Source organism: Anopheles aquasalis, chromosome Y (assembly GCF_943734665.1).
Source record: "Anopheles aquasalis chromosome Y, idAnoAquaMG_Q_19, whole genome shotgun sequence".
Classification (NCBI taxonomy): Eukaryota; Metazoa; Arthropoda; class Insecta; order Diptera; family Culicidae; genus Anopheles; species Anopheles aquasalis.
The window spans coordinates 4,425,671-4,440,890 of record NC_064879.1 but is presented as its reverse complement, the minus strand read 5'-3'; the positions used below and the strand labels follow the sequence as shown (position 1 = coordinate 4,440,890).

Here is a 15,220-nt window from a genome sequence, read left to right as displayed (position 1 = left end):
GAAGATGCGTTTGGGGAAGGCTAAAAAAGTAGTTTCGTTGATTAAAAAAAAAAAAACCATCCACGAGTCCAATGCACAGGCACGCTGTGCAACATGTACATACACATTCCAAACTGGCCGTTTCGTCTGGATCCAGCTGAATGATGGCTTCCGGATGTGGGGCAAAGATGGCACAAGTAACGGTTGCGTTGTGCGCTTTGATGCCTTCCCAAAAGTCGCTACGATCGCGACGGACCTGGAGGATTTTTTTTTAAATATATTTGGAAAACGATAAAAAAAAACCCGAGGTCAATATGATGGAGAACCGCGAGGGTGCGGACGGAATAAAGCAAAAAGACTGGCTAGCCAAGCCATCGAACCTACCCTTACCGTGCTCAGCTTATTATACTCGTGGTGCGTCTTCCAAATGTAAATGCACTGGTTCTCTGAGCCCGACACGACGTACTTGCCATCCTGACTGAAAGAAGCTTTGATCTGCGACGACGAGTTAAAGTATCCCTTGTACTTGCAGCTCAGATTCAAATCGCGCAGATCGTACAATCGGATGCGGCTATCGTTCGACGTGACCAGAATTTTATTCTCCCCTGGAACAAAGTAGTGCGACCATGTGTTGTAGCAGCAGCAGCAGTCGGTGAGTATAGGTACAGAATAGCGGGGCTTACCTGGCTTCGGTTCGATGCCGCTAATTTTGCGCCCGACAGCATTGCGACCTCTGGTCGATCGTACGTGAATCTGGGTGTGGTACTTGAGCTGATCGGTGTTGTAGAATATGCACCGTCCATCGTAGGTGCCGACGACGGCAAATTTGCCGTTTTCGCAAAAATTTGCAGCCGTTATCAGCTTGGTTTGCCCGTCCACCTCGTTCCACAGTGCCACCTTCTTCTCCGGGATGTTCCAGAGCCGCAGCTTACCGTCCAGGCTGCCGCTAAGGAAATAGCGATCGTCGCGCGGGTGGAAGGCGATCGCCGTTACGAAATCAATGTGCTGGAAACAGCAGAGGCACTCACGGCGCGAGATATGCCACAGTCGCACCGTTTTGTCCATCGAGCTCGAAAGGATGAAGTAGTTTTTGGACCATGATACATCCAGCAAATCCGACGTGTGACCGGAGTAGGTGCAAAATGAGCGCGACATGAATGGACCGATCGAGTTGCCGCTGGCCGCCTCGAGTGCCAATGCCTCCTCAGTTGAATTGTGCGACGAGTTGAGTGATTCTTGTGACGGCGTCGGTGAAGACTTCGGTACTGCATTGTACTTCGTACGCATATCCGCAAAGAACGGGTAGGCGTCACGCAGGACCCAGATGCGCAGCATTCTATCCTGGCCCGCCGTCGCCAGCAGGCGCCCGCAGCAGCTGAACTTCATGCACCAGACGGCTGACTTGCAGGCGCCCCGCAGATCCTGCACGTGCTGCAACTTGGCGAAATCATATGGCCCTTTGTTCGTGCTGGACGCCTTGATCTTGATGTTCTGCTCGGGGTTGCTCACGTCCCGTATGTCTGCCACATCTTCCTTATGGCGCGCGTGCGTCAGCTCCGATGCGATCGAGCGAGCCTTGCTGACCGTTTTGCGGGTAGTCGAGCGGATAAAGTGCTTAATGCGGGCAGTTTTACGCTTCTGCCGTCCCCGCTCGGACCCCTTCGACTCCAGTTCCTCTTCGTCGTCGGGCTGGATCGAATCACAGTCGGGCTGGGCCGCCACGGACTCCTCGTCGGTCTCGGGGATGTGGCTCGTCAGGCGCATTATGTGCAGCGATAGCGGATTTATGCATTGCGGTAATTTTTCTTCCACGGCCGACAGCGGGAAGTTTTCACCCGTGTCTAGGTTCTTCACCGGCACTTGTTCGAGGATTTCCAGGTCCGTTAGCTCCTTGCCGGAGTCAGTGCGCGTGCGCACGTACATGTTCAGCTGCTTGAGCATCTCCTCGTCACCAGCCGACTTGCGTCGCTCCTTTAGGTAAACCTGCTTGGCGAGAGGGCTGAGGCCGCGGGTGCCGCTCTCTAGGCTATTGGTGCCGGTAGCGGAGAGGTTCATACGACGGTTACCACTACCACCCACGGTGACTCCACTAGCGGCTCCTTCCAACGGAGGCCCGACTTTGCGCAACCTTTCCACCCGTGCTATCTCGTCCCGCGATGGGCCCTCCGCCTTGTTGAATGCGCCATCCGTTGGCTTCACCACGAACTGGCCCTTGGTGGCTTTGTAGATGTTCAACCCGATCACGCCTCCTTCGATCCAGCTTACGCGCGCCGGTGCCGAATTGCTCTTAACGCTGCCAGATGGACTGATCGTTGTAGTGGCCGACCAATCGCGCCCACCGGATGCCATGCCACCGTGTGCCGTTTCGCGACCGCTCGTTACCAGATGCGTCAAACGGTTCATCGAACCAGTGACTAAACCAGACTGTCCTTCACCGCCAGTGCCGTGAGAGAACGAGGAGGCCAGTTGCCCCAGTTTCAGACGACTGCTGCTAGAGCTGCCCGAAGTCGCCGCGCTACCGGCAGCAGCCGTATCCAGGCCCGGGACATTACCGCTGGAAATCATTACTGGGGAAGCCGTCGGTGCGGACGACTCTTTGAATGAATTTTCGATCTCCCGCGTAATCGACTCGAGCGTGGCGGGCCAAGTTGGCACATCGGAAGCATCTACCGCTGGTACGGCTGGTGTGTCGCCGGTGGAGCTCACAGCAGCCATCGGCAGAGCCTCAGGGCCGCCGATTGCTACCTCAGACCCGCTGGCACTGCTGCTGGCAACAGTACTGTCGGTGCTTGTACTTATAGTACTGCTGCCGTCTGCTGGACCAGACGCTTTGCCAAAAGTCGGTGGTGCCGGCGGAGGTTGTGCAGGTCTCTTCATGGACAATTTCTCACTGGAAGAGCTGTCCGCTGCTGGTAGTCGGCGGCCCTCGTTCAAGTTGAACTGCTCCGATGAGCTGCTCGACTGTTTGCGCAGCTTTTTCTTTCGCCTCGGTGGCGCCACTGGTGGTTCCATAGTAGTGGTCGACGAAAAGATATTCGATTTCGATCCCGCCTTCGTCTGCTTTGTGCTGCTGATTACATCCGGATCCTTGGTTCTATCTAAAAACGCATATAATAAGCAGATAATTGAGCACAATGAATGAAATCTGGCATTGCAGAATTAAGTGACCCAATGCTTACCAATAATTTTTGGCTCTGGTGCGACTATCGGTTTATTGAGCAGAGCCCGGCTGGTAGATGAATCCTTTCCCGTACTGTGTCCTACACGGGCGTAAAAGGGAGTTTGCTGATTGTTGTTTGTTGCTAGAGGCTAAAAAGTATCGCATCACCTACCACTGATATCAATGCTTCCACCTGCCATGATTCGGCCAACTATTCCCAGAGAACATATGCTGTGTATGCTGGCTACATCACTTTCGATCACCCGGAAAGGGTAGTTTGATCGACTGGCTGGAATGTACAAACCTTCCGCAGAGCTGGTCTACAGCGACGGTCGAAAGGTGAAAAGCGAGTTAGTTTGGTGAAAGATATAAATACCGGCATGGGATTAGAGGAATGTTTTCATCGTACGGATGCAGAAAGCAGAGTTTAAGCTTTAAATCTAGCGAAAGTTAAACGTCGCCAACTACCACAATATGTATCTGTCTTTCAATTTCAGCATTTAGTATAGAAAAATTGAAATCAGTTGAGGAAAAAAATGTTGTTGAACGGTATCGCTACGAATGTCTTCTATCGTACCTGTGAGTCAGGGGTCAATATATTGCCCGCATTTTCGTCGTCATCGTTTTGCATGCTTTGACGTAAGTCTCTAAATCGCTGATTACGATGCTACGGTAAAAGAATGGAAACGAATAGAAGCATAAATAAAATAGCTCATGCGATGCTTCCAAAGGAACGAGAACAAACGGCGGGCAGAATTTTGGAATAAAGCGCGAGAGAGCAGTCCGGACTACTTACGGATACCAGTACCGGCTTGATTGTAGCCTGCGCCTGCGATGATGACTGCGAGTTGTTATCCTGGCCTACTGGGTTTCCATCGGTGTTACCGGAACTGAGCCTGGACGATCGCCCGGCGTCGCCGCAACCAGCAGAGTGTGTCGAGTCGAGGAAGGAAATGGGATTGATTGAAGCATTTCTAGCTTGCGCCGCAGCTGGCCAATACTTACGGGCTGCCTTCCGACGCGTCTTTGTAGACAGTGGGTGAACCGTCTTCCACAGCATCGAAGAACTCGTCCGAACTTTCGCTCCCACTGGCCATGGCTGAGGCGGCGCCACTAGCTTCATCCACCGATAGAAGTGGACAGCAAAGACCACACCAAATTGGACTCACCTACAGCACTCAACAATGCAATTTCGGCGAAGATTGCTCCTTTCGAAGAGCCAAGGGGCCAAGGCTTGCTGCGGTGCCAAAAATTTTCGTTACTTCTCACGGGTGCTGACAGTCGTTCTGACTCACCACTGACAACAGACGGTTGTGGATGCTGTCCACCCCAAAAACTATATTACGGTTCCTCAACACACTTTGCTGGTTCACCCTGTGGTGCTGTGACAGCTCGGGCGGTTTACCGATTTCAGCTGCACATGGTGGCAGCACTGGTGTCGGGTCCCGAACGACCCGAAACGTCAAACGACAACAGTGCAAGCAAACCGAGAAAAGAGGAGGGGAGAGCTAAAAAAGTTCATCGCAAGGTAGAGCCGTGGTGTCTGAATTGGTCTCTGCTCGGGGTGTCTGTGAAAATCATGTTTTACTAAATCATGAATTCCACTCGATGGAGCTGATTGGTTGGAACAATCGTAAGTCAGCGTCTGTTTCTTTCTTTGAAACGAAGCGAACACAGTGAGCTTTCTCCTGCGGTCGGGGGCCCCGTTTTCCGCCTACTACTGGGCCCTTCCGTTCGATGCTACGGATTGTGCGTAGATGTAGAAATGGCGACAAGCAAAGCTATCGTTAACTATGGACTATTGTTCGCGACACACACACACGCGATGCCTGTACCCATTTAGTTGCGAGCAAGTGTCCCTTTTCTAGAAATGCTGCAGTAGGTTCGCTGTACCTTGAAATGTTACATTTGCCTTCGCTACGTACGAATTTAGTCTGCTGTCCAGTGTGCTGCGAAAGAAGTGTGTGTAAATGCATAATAGAAGTGTGTAGATGGGCGAACAATCCGTGTCCGAGCAGAAGGAGGACAGCCAGAGACTAGACTCAGGCTTTTAAACTAGCGTCGCCTAGCCATGGCTAGACCAGTGAGCATTACTAGTAGAGAACGAGTAGAGAAACTATTTAACCCGTACTGGCCTCCAAATTCGCTACAAGTTGACCTCCGAATACGCTCGGTGCGTCTTTGTTCTCTGAGACTCAGCAGGACCCTCGCTGTTTGAATGATTTGATTAAACACAGCAAAACTATATTACTAGAAGTGTGTTGATGCTTTCCAGAGATTTCTCCCATAACTTTCACGTTTTGCAATAATGGACAAGCAGTTAGATTCAATTTCATCAATCATTTTATTGCTATATAAGGCACAGTGGTTTTTTTTTTAAATAGTACAGACGCTATCTCGGAAACCCCAGTGGAGGTGACCAGGAGAGCCCATGCATGGCGACAATAGACAGCCGGCGCAACGAATCACTTATCCTTAGCGCTCAAATAACAGCCAAGTTCAGCCACTGTCTCTACTGTAAATCCGAGCGGCCAATTAGTTTTGCATCTTTTTGTATGTTAATGTTTTGTTAGATTATTCATGTACACTAAAACACCCCAAAGATACACACAACGAATCAAAAATATTAATGCATTCTATTCTTATATTTCAGAGCACGCCCCCTCCCCATAACTCTGCCATGAGGGACGATGATTGTGAGGTAGATCAAGAGCATCCAGTAGCCTGTAGATGCCTTTTTCCCGTGGTGTACGTGTGTTCCGTACAGTACCCATTAATTAAATGGTAGTGCCCAGGTGGCCAGGAGAATGAAGTGACATCGAGTGGTAAAGGTAAAATTGATAAGACAAAAGTTAACAACATGGATCCATTGATCGAGTGCCCGGTGTGTACTCTGTACCTCCGTTCCGGGATGAACCTTTCGGTGCACCTCGATACGCACCCCAAGGAGAGTGTAATTAAGGCACTGGTAGCCCTGGCTCAGAAGCGTACAACTCCGTCGTCGGTCACCCCACAACACAACACCGGAGGAGAAACCAGCGTTACAGGAGGAGGTGGCGCTATTCTAGGATCTACCGACATATTTTCTTACCTTGTGCTCGGTGGCAGCGGCGCTGCTACTACTGCCACTGCCACGGCGGAAGGTGGCATGAATAATTTGCTCGCTGAATCCGGGAACAAAGTTGGTCGTATTGCTCCTGCGGTAGGCCAGCAGCAGGCGGATGCACTGAGCCTGAACATCACGGGCCGTGCTCAAAATCATACCCCACCGAACGCCATCATGTACGATGGATCGACGACGGTCGCTTATACAGATGCGCCAGTAGCAGCGACTGGTCTAAGCACAGCCGTCCTTTCTGCTTCATCCACGCAACCTTTGGTTTCCACGGTTGGGCCTTCCACTACCAACGGGATCGGTACGCTGGCTCCCAACCACACAATTGCACTGATGAACACGTGCGAAGTAAGCGGTGTGACCACGTTGAGCCACTACCCAGCGAACAGTGTGACGATACTGAAGCGCGAATACCTTCAGCAGCAAAGTAATCCGTTAGGAGGTGCCAACACGCTGGGCGCCAGTTTTCTGCCCACAGTCGAGTCATTAGAGCATGGCAACACCAGCTCCTCCACCGCTTGCGTTGCTGGTCCAGCCTCAACGGTTGTTGGGCGTGCGCCTGGTGGCAACAACGCAATCTCCATTTACCCACGCTACACGAACGAGCTATATTCGGGGCCACCACCACCTTATAGTACGGCGATCTCCTCCTCCGTTGCCACCAATACACAAATAGTGCCACAGGCGGTGGTAGCGGATCCTGCTACATCTGGCCCGGGCCTTGCTGGAAAGCTTACCATCATCAGCAGAAGCAAGACTGGCGCCTATACGATCGACTTAAAAAACAACAATCTCGGTAGCTTAAGCAACAACGACGGTAGCTCTACCACCACCCATCAGCTGGCTACTTACAACACACTCGTACCTTTCTCGGCAATTGAAGCCCCGACAACCACATCGACGGTTTGCAGTGTCGCCAATGTGTCAATGTCGGCCGGTTCAACGTCGGCCGCTTTCCGATCTCTGTCACTAGCGCACCAACAGCTTCGCCCGGAAGCACACTACACCGAGCGAGAGGACGGGAGTTTTGTTGTGTTCGAGAGCCCAAAGAAAATCGTGGAGTATCGAGAAAATGAAGCTGGTGAATTGACGCTGTTCGAGAAGATCGTCAAATCACCACCCTGGACGGCGCAGGTTGACCAACCGAAACCGATGCTGGGCGGCGTTGGTACCCTACAGCAGCGTCATCCGGCGCAATCCAACGACTACCTTCCAGCTCAGTCTCAATACCACCAACCGGCTGCTCATGAGAGTCATGAGCAGCTGCAGCTTGGTGATCGCAAGCACTCCGAGCGGTCCGGAGAAGTGGTACGACCGGAAGGAAGCGGTATAGCACCATCCACCACTGTCCCTTCCTATGGTGTTCAACCGATGCCAACGTTCCAGCTGCTAGTGGCTAGCTCGACTGCACCCAATGCATCCTCCACACCGGCACTAGCGCCATCCTCATCGATGGCCGGTACGGTTACAGCTACGGTAAATAATGCGGCGACATCGGACGTTATTACGGCAGTCACAGGATGCGCCAGTTCAAGTACCGCACCACCCACACCTTCCTCCTGCGTTGCTAATCCCATCCAGCCAGTGCTGATACGCAAACGAAACGCCAGTGGATTGAAAGTACTAAGCAACGTCAAAGTGACCACCGATCTCTCCCAGGGTATTAAGGACATAATCTTGAACCTCAATTCACGCAATGGGAGCGGTCGCACCAACGCGATTATTGCCGCATCGTCGTCGCTGAGTGGATCGACGAGCATGGTCCGTGGCCAGTGTAGTCGGCGTTCGGTTGGCGAGGAACGGCCCGTTGTATCCCGTGGAAACGAATTGATCATACCACCAGCCAAAGGTCCAGCGAATACTAGCAATAATAACAGCAGCAGTCTCAGCAGCAACATTAACATAGCTAGCGTGCAGGGTATCCATGCCAACAGCATCAATGAGCGGCAACAGGAGTTGCAAGTGATTGATGAGGTGGAGGAGGTGCTGGCTGAAGATGATTTACTAGAACCGGAAGAACTGGACGATGACGACGATGATGATTTAGAGGAAAATGAAGATGCAGATGATGAAGAGGACGACGAAGAGGATACTGGCAATGCATCAACGGCTGTGGATTTGGAAGGCTCGTTGGTTAAACCTACGCTCAAGAACTGTTTTATGGGCCAGGTAATTAATGCAAGTGCGTCAACGTCATCAGCTAACACCGTCGCTGCAGTAGTGACAAGCGTCATCCGCATGACTTCAAACCCTTCGCCACCTGTGTGTTCACAGGCGGCAACGAGTAGAAACAGCCAATCAGACTTAGCGTCGGGTGAGGTGATTCCACTATCCGAACAAACCGACATCAAACCGACAGTCCCACAGCGCGACGACGGAGACGAATATGCAAATACTGCACTAGTTGGCGTGAAAAGTTCCTGCAACGATGAACGAAAACTGATATTTCTTCCCGTTGAAGGGGCACACGCGAAACCATTATCGACGGCGACCGGTAGCAGCAGTAGCAATGGTACACTGGTTACGGCAACGGCTTGCTCAAGCCGGGCATCGCCAGATGGCGGAAAGCATTCGAATCAGACTCAACCGTCTACTACGTCTGCCGCATGCTCTAAGCAACGTCCAGTCACATGGACCATCGGTGGGTACACCAACACCAACCGCCACGTCGCCAACAGCAAGCAGGCTCCCCTGTTTCGTGCTCCTAAAAAGCTGGCGGTCAAATTAATCCGTCCCCTTCCGTCGTTAGCTAGTAAAGGTGACAATGGTAGTGGCGTTGGTGAAGTTCAATGTTCCGTCACCGCTGACGGGCAATGTCACGCTGGAATGGCTGCGAAAGGTGTCTCTTCAAACTCCGCCTCCCTGATACTAACTCCATTGACGCCAGGTACCTCCGAACGGGCCCCATTGCGGGCCAATCCAATTCCGAATAGTATTACCGTCGTGATTCAAAAGACTGAGCACCACCGCTTATCGGGAGTAGATCTGCCATCACGTAGCAATGCTGCCGGCGATGACAGCGGTACATTCCGAGTGCTGCAATGCGAGGACAGTACCGCTACATTGCCCACTGATCATCCACCACCAGTGTGTCCTGCAGGTAGTCAAGTCCAGCACCAATTGCTCCACATCAAGCAGGAACGTCCCTTGGTGGAAACAGAGCCAAAGAGCAGATCGCCACAAGCGACTCCGCCATCGCCTATACGGGCATCCTCACTCATCTGTTCCGAGATTTCGCCACATGATTCCTCCATCGACATCGGCAAGCAACGCCAGCTCGTCGTACATCAGGTGGCGCTGACGAAACGAAAAGACGAAACGTTGCATTCGAAGCCAACGACCACCCACCATTTAACGCCGCCAGTCTCATCCGACGTCAATGTCGACGTTTACAACCTGACGTTTATTGGCAATGCGGGTCATACCGTGTGTGAACCGATCTTGCAGAAGAAAGAACCGCACGAAGAGCACGAAGCTCATGATGCAATCCACAAGAAGGAGGACAGGGTACCGGTTGCTATCGAACCAGAGAAGGAAGAAGAAGACGAGGAGATGGTGGATGGGAGTAATGAAGCGCGTCTCATTCGCCAAGAAAGTAAAGCGTCGGTGGCAGAACTGATACGCGCTGCACGGCAACAGTTCGGTTGCGCAGGTGGAAGCAACGATCGGAGCTGGCAAATGAAGGTACAGTCTGGTGCAGATGGATTCACCGTAAGTCCTGTGATGGTAGGTGATCTACAGCAACAGGAGGACGAGGACGAAGACGAAGACATGCGCAGTAGCAGCGGCGGAGAGATCGACGAAAATGACATGAAGCACATTCCTCTCGAGAAGCCGCATTTTTACGATATAGATGCGGATGCTGGTAATGAGCCGCCGCGCCAAACCGATTTGGAAGAGGACAGTAAGAAAGAGCTCGTACTGCTGGTTGAACCGACTAACACGATACCGAAAACAGAAGGTACATGGGAGTTACATCTGCGCCATCAACGGAATGCGCAAAAAGTGTGCAACAGCGCAGTGGATTGTAACAGCCGTGATGGAATATCAGCAACATCAGGACTAATTTCTTCTCCACAGTCCTTCGATAAGAAGGAGCAAATAGCATACCAGCCATCACGTATTTCGTTATCACCGACAGATGACGATAATGATACGAGTGAATCAGGATCGTCGGTAGTGAAGTCGGAGAACACTGCGAAGGAGGAAAAGTTGTTTGATGAGCCACGAAAACTGGCGTTAAAGGGCTGCTCTTCGTCTGATATCAGGGAGAAGGATTTGCTTGAGGCTGGACCATCTAGAACAGTGCTTGGTTGTTCTTATGATGCAATTAGTCCGAAGAAAGAACCGGGGGCTCCTCCACTGCAGTCCTACTCGCAAACACCTAAAATGCATATGGAAGGAGAGGAAATTCGGCACGGCTCCACCGGTATTCTTCGAAGCGTTGAGAAAGACCTGCTCGAAGCGGGACCATCGCATAGTACAGGGAATTTGCAGCAGGAATGTCGTAGCACTGTCGCACCCCGTGCAATGGCTGCGCACGAGCACAATGGTGCCAGCAGTAACGGTTGTATGTTACTCACCAGTGAACTGACTAAAACAGCAAAGCATAATGAGGCAAGCAGTACTGGTCACCCAGTATCTTGGGTGCGCAAGTATGCTGTAGGGCAGCAATGTAAAACCGAAGTAAAGGAGGATGATCTAGTGCAGACAATGGGAAATGACGCTGATGATGCAAGCCGTGACCACGAGCTGTTAATGACTGCTGGAACGGGGGATATACAATTGTTGAGCGCACCCTACCGGGAGACTGATGAGTGTCAGGATAGCTATGGGTCCCGGTACATTGGAATTGGTTGCGATGACAACAGTAGCATCAATAGCAACAGCAGCAAATGCAATAGCACCGGCCAGGAAAGCAACAGCAGCAGCAAAATCAATCGCGACGGGAGCAGTAAAAGCATCCGCATCAGTAGCAGCAATAGTAACAGCAACAGCCGCAGCAGTATCAGCAACAGCAATAGTAAAAGCAACAGCAGAGACAGCAACGCGACGAAAGGCTCTAGCAACCATAACACAACGGATGGCATCAGTCAGACAACATCGGCTAATGGTGGTGCTGGTGGTGGTGGTGGTGGCAACGGTAACAGTAGAGCAGGAGGTACCGGTGGGATGATGGGCACTATTTCCAGCCGTCCACCGTCAACGGTGCTCTCGTCTGCTTCATCGACCACGTCGTCCAACTTGGAGCGAGCGGTTTCGACGGAAAGCCTTAACATCCGGACGGACGAGAAAATGCCGGCTAAAGGTGAAATCTCTGAGCAGGAGAGCAACGGCGATATGGATATGACATCTTGGAATCGGGTAAGCATGAGAAAACTTTACTTGTCTGGCTATGCTGAACACTGCTACGATGTTGATCGAAGCAGAGACCACCTGGACCTTAACATATCAAACGGACTTATCCTTTTTTCTTTTTTTTTTTATTTCGTCTGTTTCCAGCTGTACACTGCAGATGAAAACATTCCCATCTATCCGAGCTCTTACGACCTTTCGACCGCCCAGGAAAGCTGGAACCTTAGCAATCGCCTGCAGCATCAGTCTCACAATCATCCACCCGTTGCCAGTACTAGTGGATCCGTTACCAACAATGCACATCACTATTACGTGCCACATGGTGTAGGATTGTAAGTTTGTCCTTTTTTTAATTTCCTTTCTGTCTCGAGCGATTGCCATACTAATGCACGTGTTACGCACATTTTAGCCGATTTTATGTTCAAAAAAATCAGCAGTCTCCCCAACTAAAGCAGCCGCTTTACAGTGGGAATGGATCCGATGGTGAACTGGTGGCTGCAGAAGAAGAGGGCGTTGAAGAGGAGGAGGTCGAGGATGACGAAGTGCTAGAGTCCAACGAGGATGCTGCTGTGAAGGGCTCGATCGTAGTCAAAGTGGAACAGCATCTGCCGTTTTCTGCCAACGCTGTAAAGGAAGCGAAACTGACGGTGCAAGAGGGAAACCCTAGCGGCCCATCGTATTTCGATATTAACTCGGTCGGTGGCCAGCAACAACAATCCATGATGGAATCATTGTCATTGCGGGAAGAAGCAACAGCATCATCCAAAGCTGGTAGAAAGGTGCGCGTTTATCGCTGTCAGGAGTGTCCAAAATCGTTCACCTCCATCAAGCAAAGACGGCTGCACATACACGATGAGCATGCGGACGAGCACGTGCAGTCGACACAACCGCGTCAGCAACATCAGCAAGAGCCGCAAACTGTAGTGGACTCAAAGGAGGGCATCATCGGAAGCGTGGATATCGCGATGACCGGTAATTCTTCTTCGAGCACGACCGTCCCATCCCCACCACTACAGGTAATAATGAACTACTACTGGCTGAAGCAAGAAATTCAACGGAAGTGTGAAGCGTCAACGATCGCCAGCGGCAGCAGCAGCAATGCGATTATGCTGGCCGCCAGAAACTCCTCCGCAACCGGCGAAAATGGTGTCGTTGGAGCAGATGGTGTTGGCGCCAACGCGACCATGGGCTTCGTGATGGGTTCCGGTGTCGTACCAGCCAGCCGTAAGCGTACATACGTGTGCGGCAAGTGTAAGAAGCAATTCCAACGCTTCAACCAGTTCGATGCACATTTGATGGAACACCCGGCTGAGTGTTTCAGCTGTCCTCGCACCTTCAAACAGTGGCGCAACTTTTCCCTGCACGTTAAGCGCCACCTCGGCATCAAGGAACACCAGTGCCGGGCATGCGGTAAGCAGTTTGTGATCAAACAGAAGCTAGTAGAGCATATGCGCATTCATTCCGGCATCGCGCCAATCAAGTGTCAGCAGTGCGGCCGTCAGTTCAAGCGGTTTTCGAATCTTGCACAGCATCGAAACCGGCATCATGTTGCCCGCACGGTTGTGAAGAAAGACTTTGTGTGCCAGCAGTGCGGTGAGGTGTTTCATTCGCAAGCGAAAATGGCCTGGCACCTGGAGATTCACGAGAAACAGCCGAAATCGTGCCCGTACTGTCGCGAAAAGTTTATTCATCGAAACAGTCTGACACGCCATATACGGCTTTCGCACACGGAAAAGTATGCAAAGCTGGAACTGAAGACCGAACCGTGTACGGTGTGTAATCAGCCGTATACGCGCACTAGCATGCGGCGACATATGGAGACCCATGGACTTGCTGAGGAGCGGCTGGCGTTTGCCTGCAGTATCTGTAACAAGCGGTTTACGACGAACTGGAACCTGAAACAGCATAAGTGGACGCACGCAAACCCAACCATGAAACCGTATCAGTGCACGCTCTGCCCTAGCGGCTTTGTGCGCCATTCCGACTATGTGACACACGTGAACGCACACCGCTCGGTTCGGCCGTATACTTGCAATCACTGTGGTCGTCAATTTATTAGGAAATATAACTGGATACGGCACACGCGGGAACACGAAAGCGACAAAGGGCATCGGTGCGAGGATTGTGGGCGAAAGTTTCATCGCAAGTATTATCTGACTGAGCATCGGCGTATTCACACCGGTGAGCGACCATTTTCCTGCAACATCTGCGGCAAAACGTCTGCGACGAAGACGAATCATAACAAGCATGTGCGGATTCACCATGCGCGCGATCCGCTAACTGCCGAGGGCTAAGGTAGAGACCACAAGAATCAGGTTAATCACTATATCTAATTCTTCTACTTCCTTCAATGATGGGCAAATGAAATGAAATGAACATATTATAGAACGAAGTACCACGTCGTACGCAGAGCATGACGGACTAGCCAATTTGAGCACTCGTCATGAGCAGTTGCCGACCAATAAGATTGAACATTTGCTTTGCTAGAACAAGGAGAATTACCGTTCTTAAGTTGAAAATATCGTCTTGCCTTGTGGTTTGATGCAAGATAAAGGTTTTGCATATTTAGTAAGAACCGCGTCACACTCGTACTGGTTTGGGCCAGTATATAGTAGTATATTGATTGCCCCTTTAATCCGTTCCGTTTATTACGTATTGTTTTGGCATGCTCGTGAGTCGAAAAATATTTATCACACCTGCAACGGTGAATTTATTGCTTGCGACAGTTAAAAACAAACAATAAGAACATTACAAATGATTTCTGATCTACATACGGTTACTTCGTACGCACTGTAACATTTAGTCATTTATGAAGCCACAGTCGCGATCTACGGCATCACTTAATTATCTACCAATTGTGTCCTGGCGAAGTAGCCATCATTCACATGCAAATGAATAAGGGGGTTGTGGTGTGGTGATTGATTGATTTAAATAGAACATTCTACATCGCTATCTTCGGAAATGTAAGCAAATGACATATTAAGTTTACGTGATGCATCAAAGTAGTCCTTGTATATTTGGCTAAGTATATTTGTTTTTCTTGTGTCCATAAAGTTGAATCGAATAAGAGTAACTGCAACATAAAGAAGAAAAAAAAATGCGTAAGGTAGGGTTATGCCAGGGCATACACTTCTCTTGTACAAATTGTCTGTTCTATAATGCCGTTGGTCTGGATAATCTTGACTTTAGGTGTGCTGCTAATTACAGGCAGCCTATGGCAACATATAGCTCGTAGCGTCTAGGCAAAAAAACTCAATCCGACGGTTGTAGAGCAAGAGGTGGAATACATATTAGAACGATATTGCTTTAGTGTTGACGCTAGTGAGCATAAACGATAAGAGCAGCACGTGGCGTCGTTACATTAGGAGGTACACTCGTAAGTAAATAAATTCATGTACAGGATAAGGGAAAACCGGCTAGGTCCACCTAGCATGCGCAAACGTACTACACGTTTACTGTAACGTACTACAGGGTATGTTCCTCATACGCATGCACTATAAAAAGGAAAACGCCCAACAAACAAAAACCATCACGTGCAACTCGCCAGCTATATCACAAATAAAATGTCTAATGAAAATGAAGCCAGAATAACGATAAAATTTCGTAATTGA

General features: G+C 50.6%; 2 protein-coding genes across 4 annotated transcripts in view; one reads left to right on the top strand and one right to left on the bottom strand.

Moving 5' to 3' along the window:
• LOC126579999 (WD repeat-containing protein 44) overlaps nt 1-4,405 on the bottom strand; it is a 6,020-nt gene extending 1,615 nt beyond the window's left edge. The window contains exons 1-9 of one of the 3 annotated variants that reach the window (XM_050243816.1): nt 4,145-4,405; nt 3,936-4,035; nt 3,717-3,806; nt 3,312-3,459; nt 3,159-3,239; nt 663-3,077; nt 364-584; nt 104-235; nt 1-20 (exon numbers count right to left, since the gene is read on the bottom strand). The exon at nt 1-20 is cut by the window's left edge and continues 1,615 nt beyond it. In XM_050243816.1, coding sequence (XP_050099773.1) covers nt 1-20; nt 104-235; nt 364-584; nt 663-3,077; nt 3,159-3,239; nt 3,312-3,459; nt 3,717-3,806; nt 3,936-4,035; nt 4,145-4,236 — 3,299 coding nt within the window. In that variant the 5' untranslated portion in view covers nt 4,237-4,405. The remainder of the gene's footprint in view (nt 21-103; nt 236-363; nt 585-662; nt 3,078-3,158; nt 3,240-3,311; nt 3,460-3,716; nt 3,807-3,935; nt 4,036-4,144) is intronic. The other 2 variants (XM_050243817.1, XM_050243818.1) reach the window with 2 other exon arrangements.
• A 228-nt stretch (nt 4,406-4,633) lies between these two features.
• On the top strand, nt 4,634-15,190 carry LOC126579995 (uncharacterized). Its single transcript, XM_050243813.1, has 4 exons — nt 4,634-4,772; nt 5,793-11,618; nt 11,757-11,941; nt 12,019-15,190. The coding sequence occupies exons 2-4, from the start codon at nt 6,000-6,002 to the stop codon at nt 13,901-13,903; spliced, it is 7,689 nt and encodes a 2,562-aa protein (XP_050099770.1). The 5' UTR covers nt 4,634-4,772; nt 5,793-5,999; the 3' UTR covers nt 13,904-15,190.
• Nucleotides 15,191-15,220: the final 30 nt, after the last annotated feature.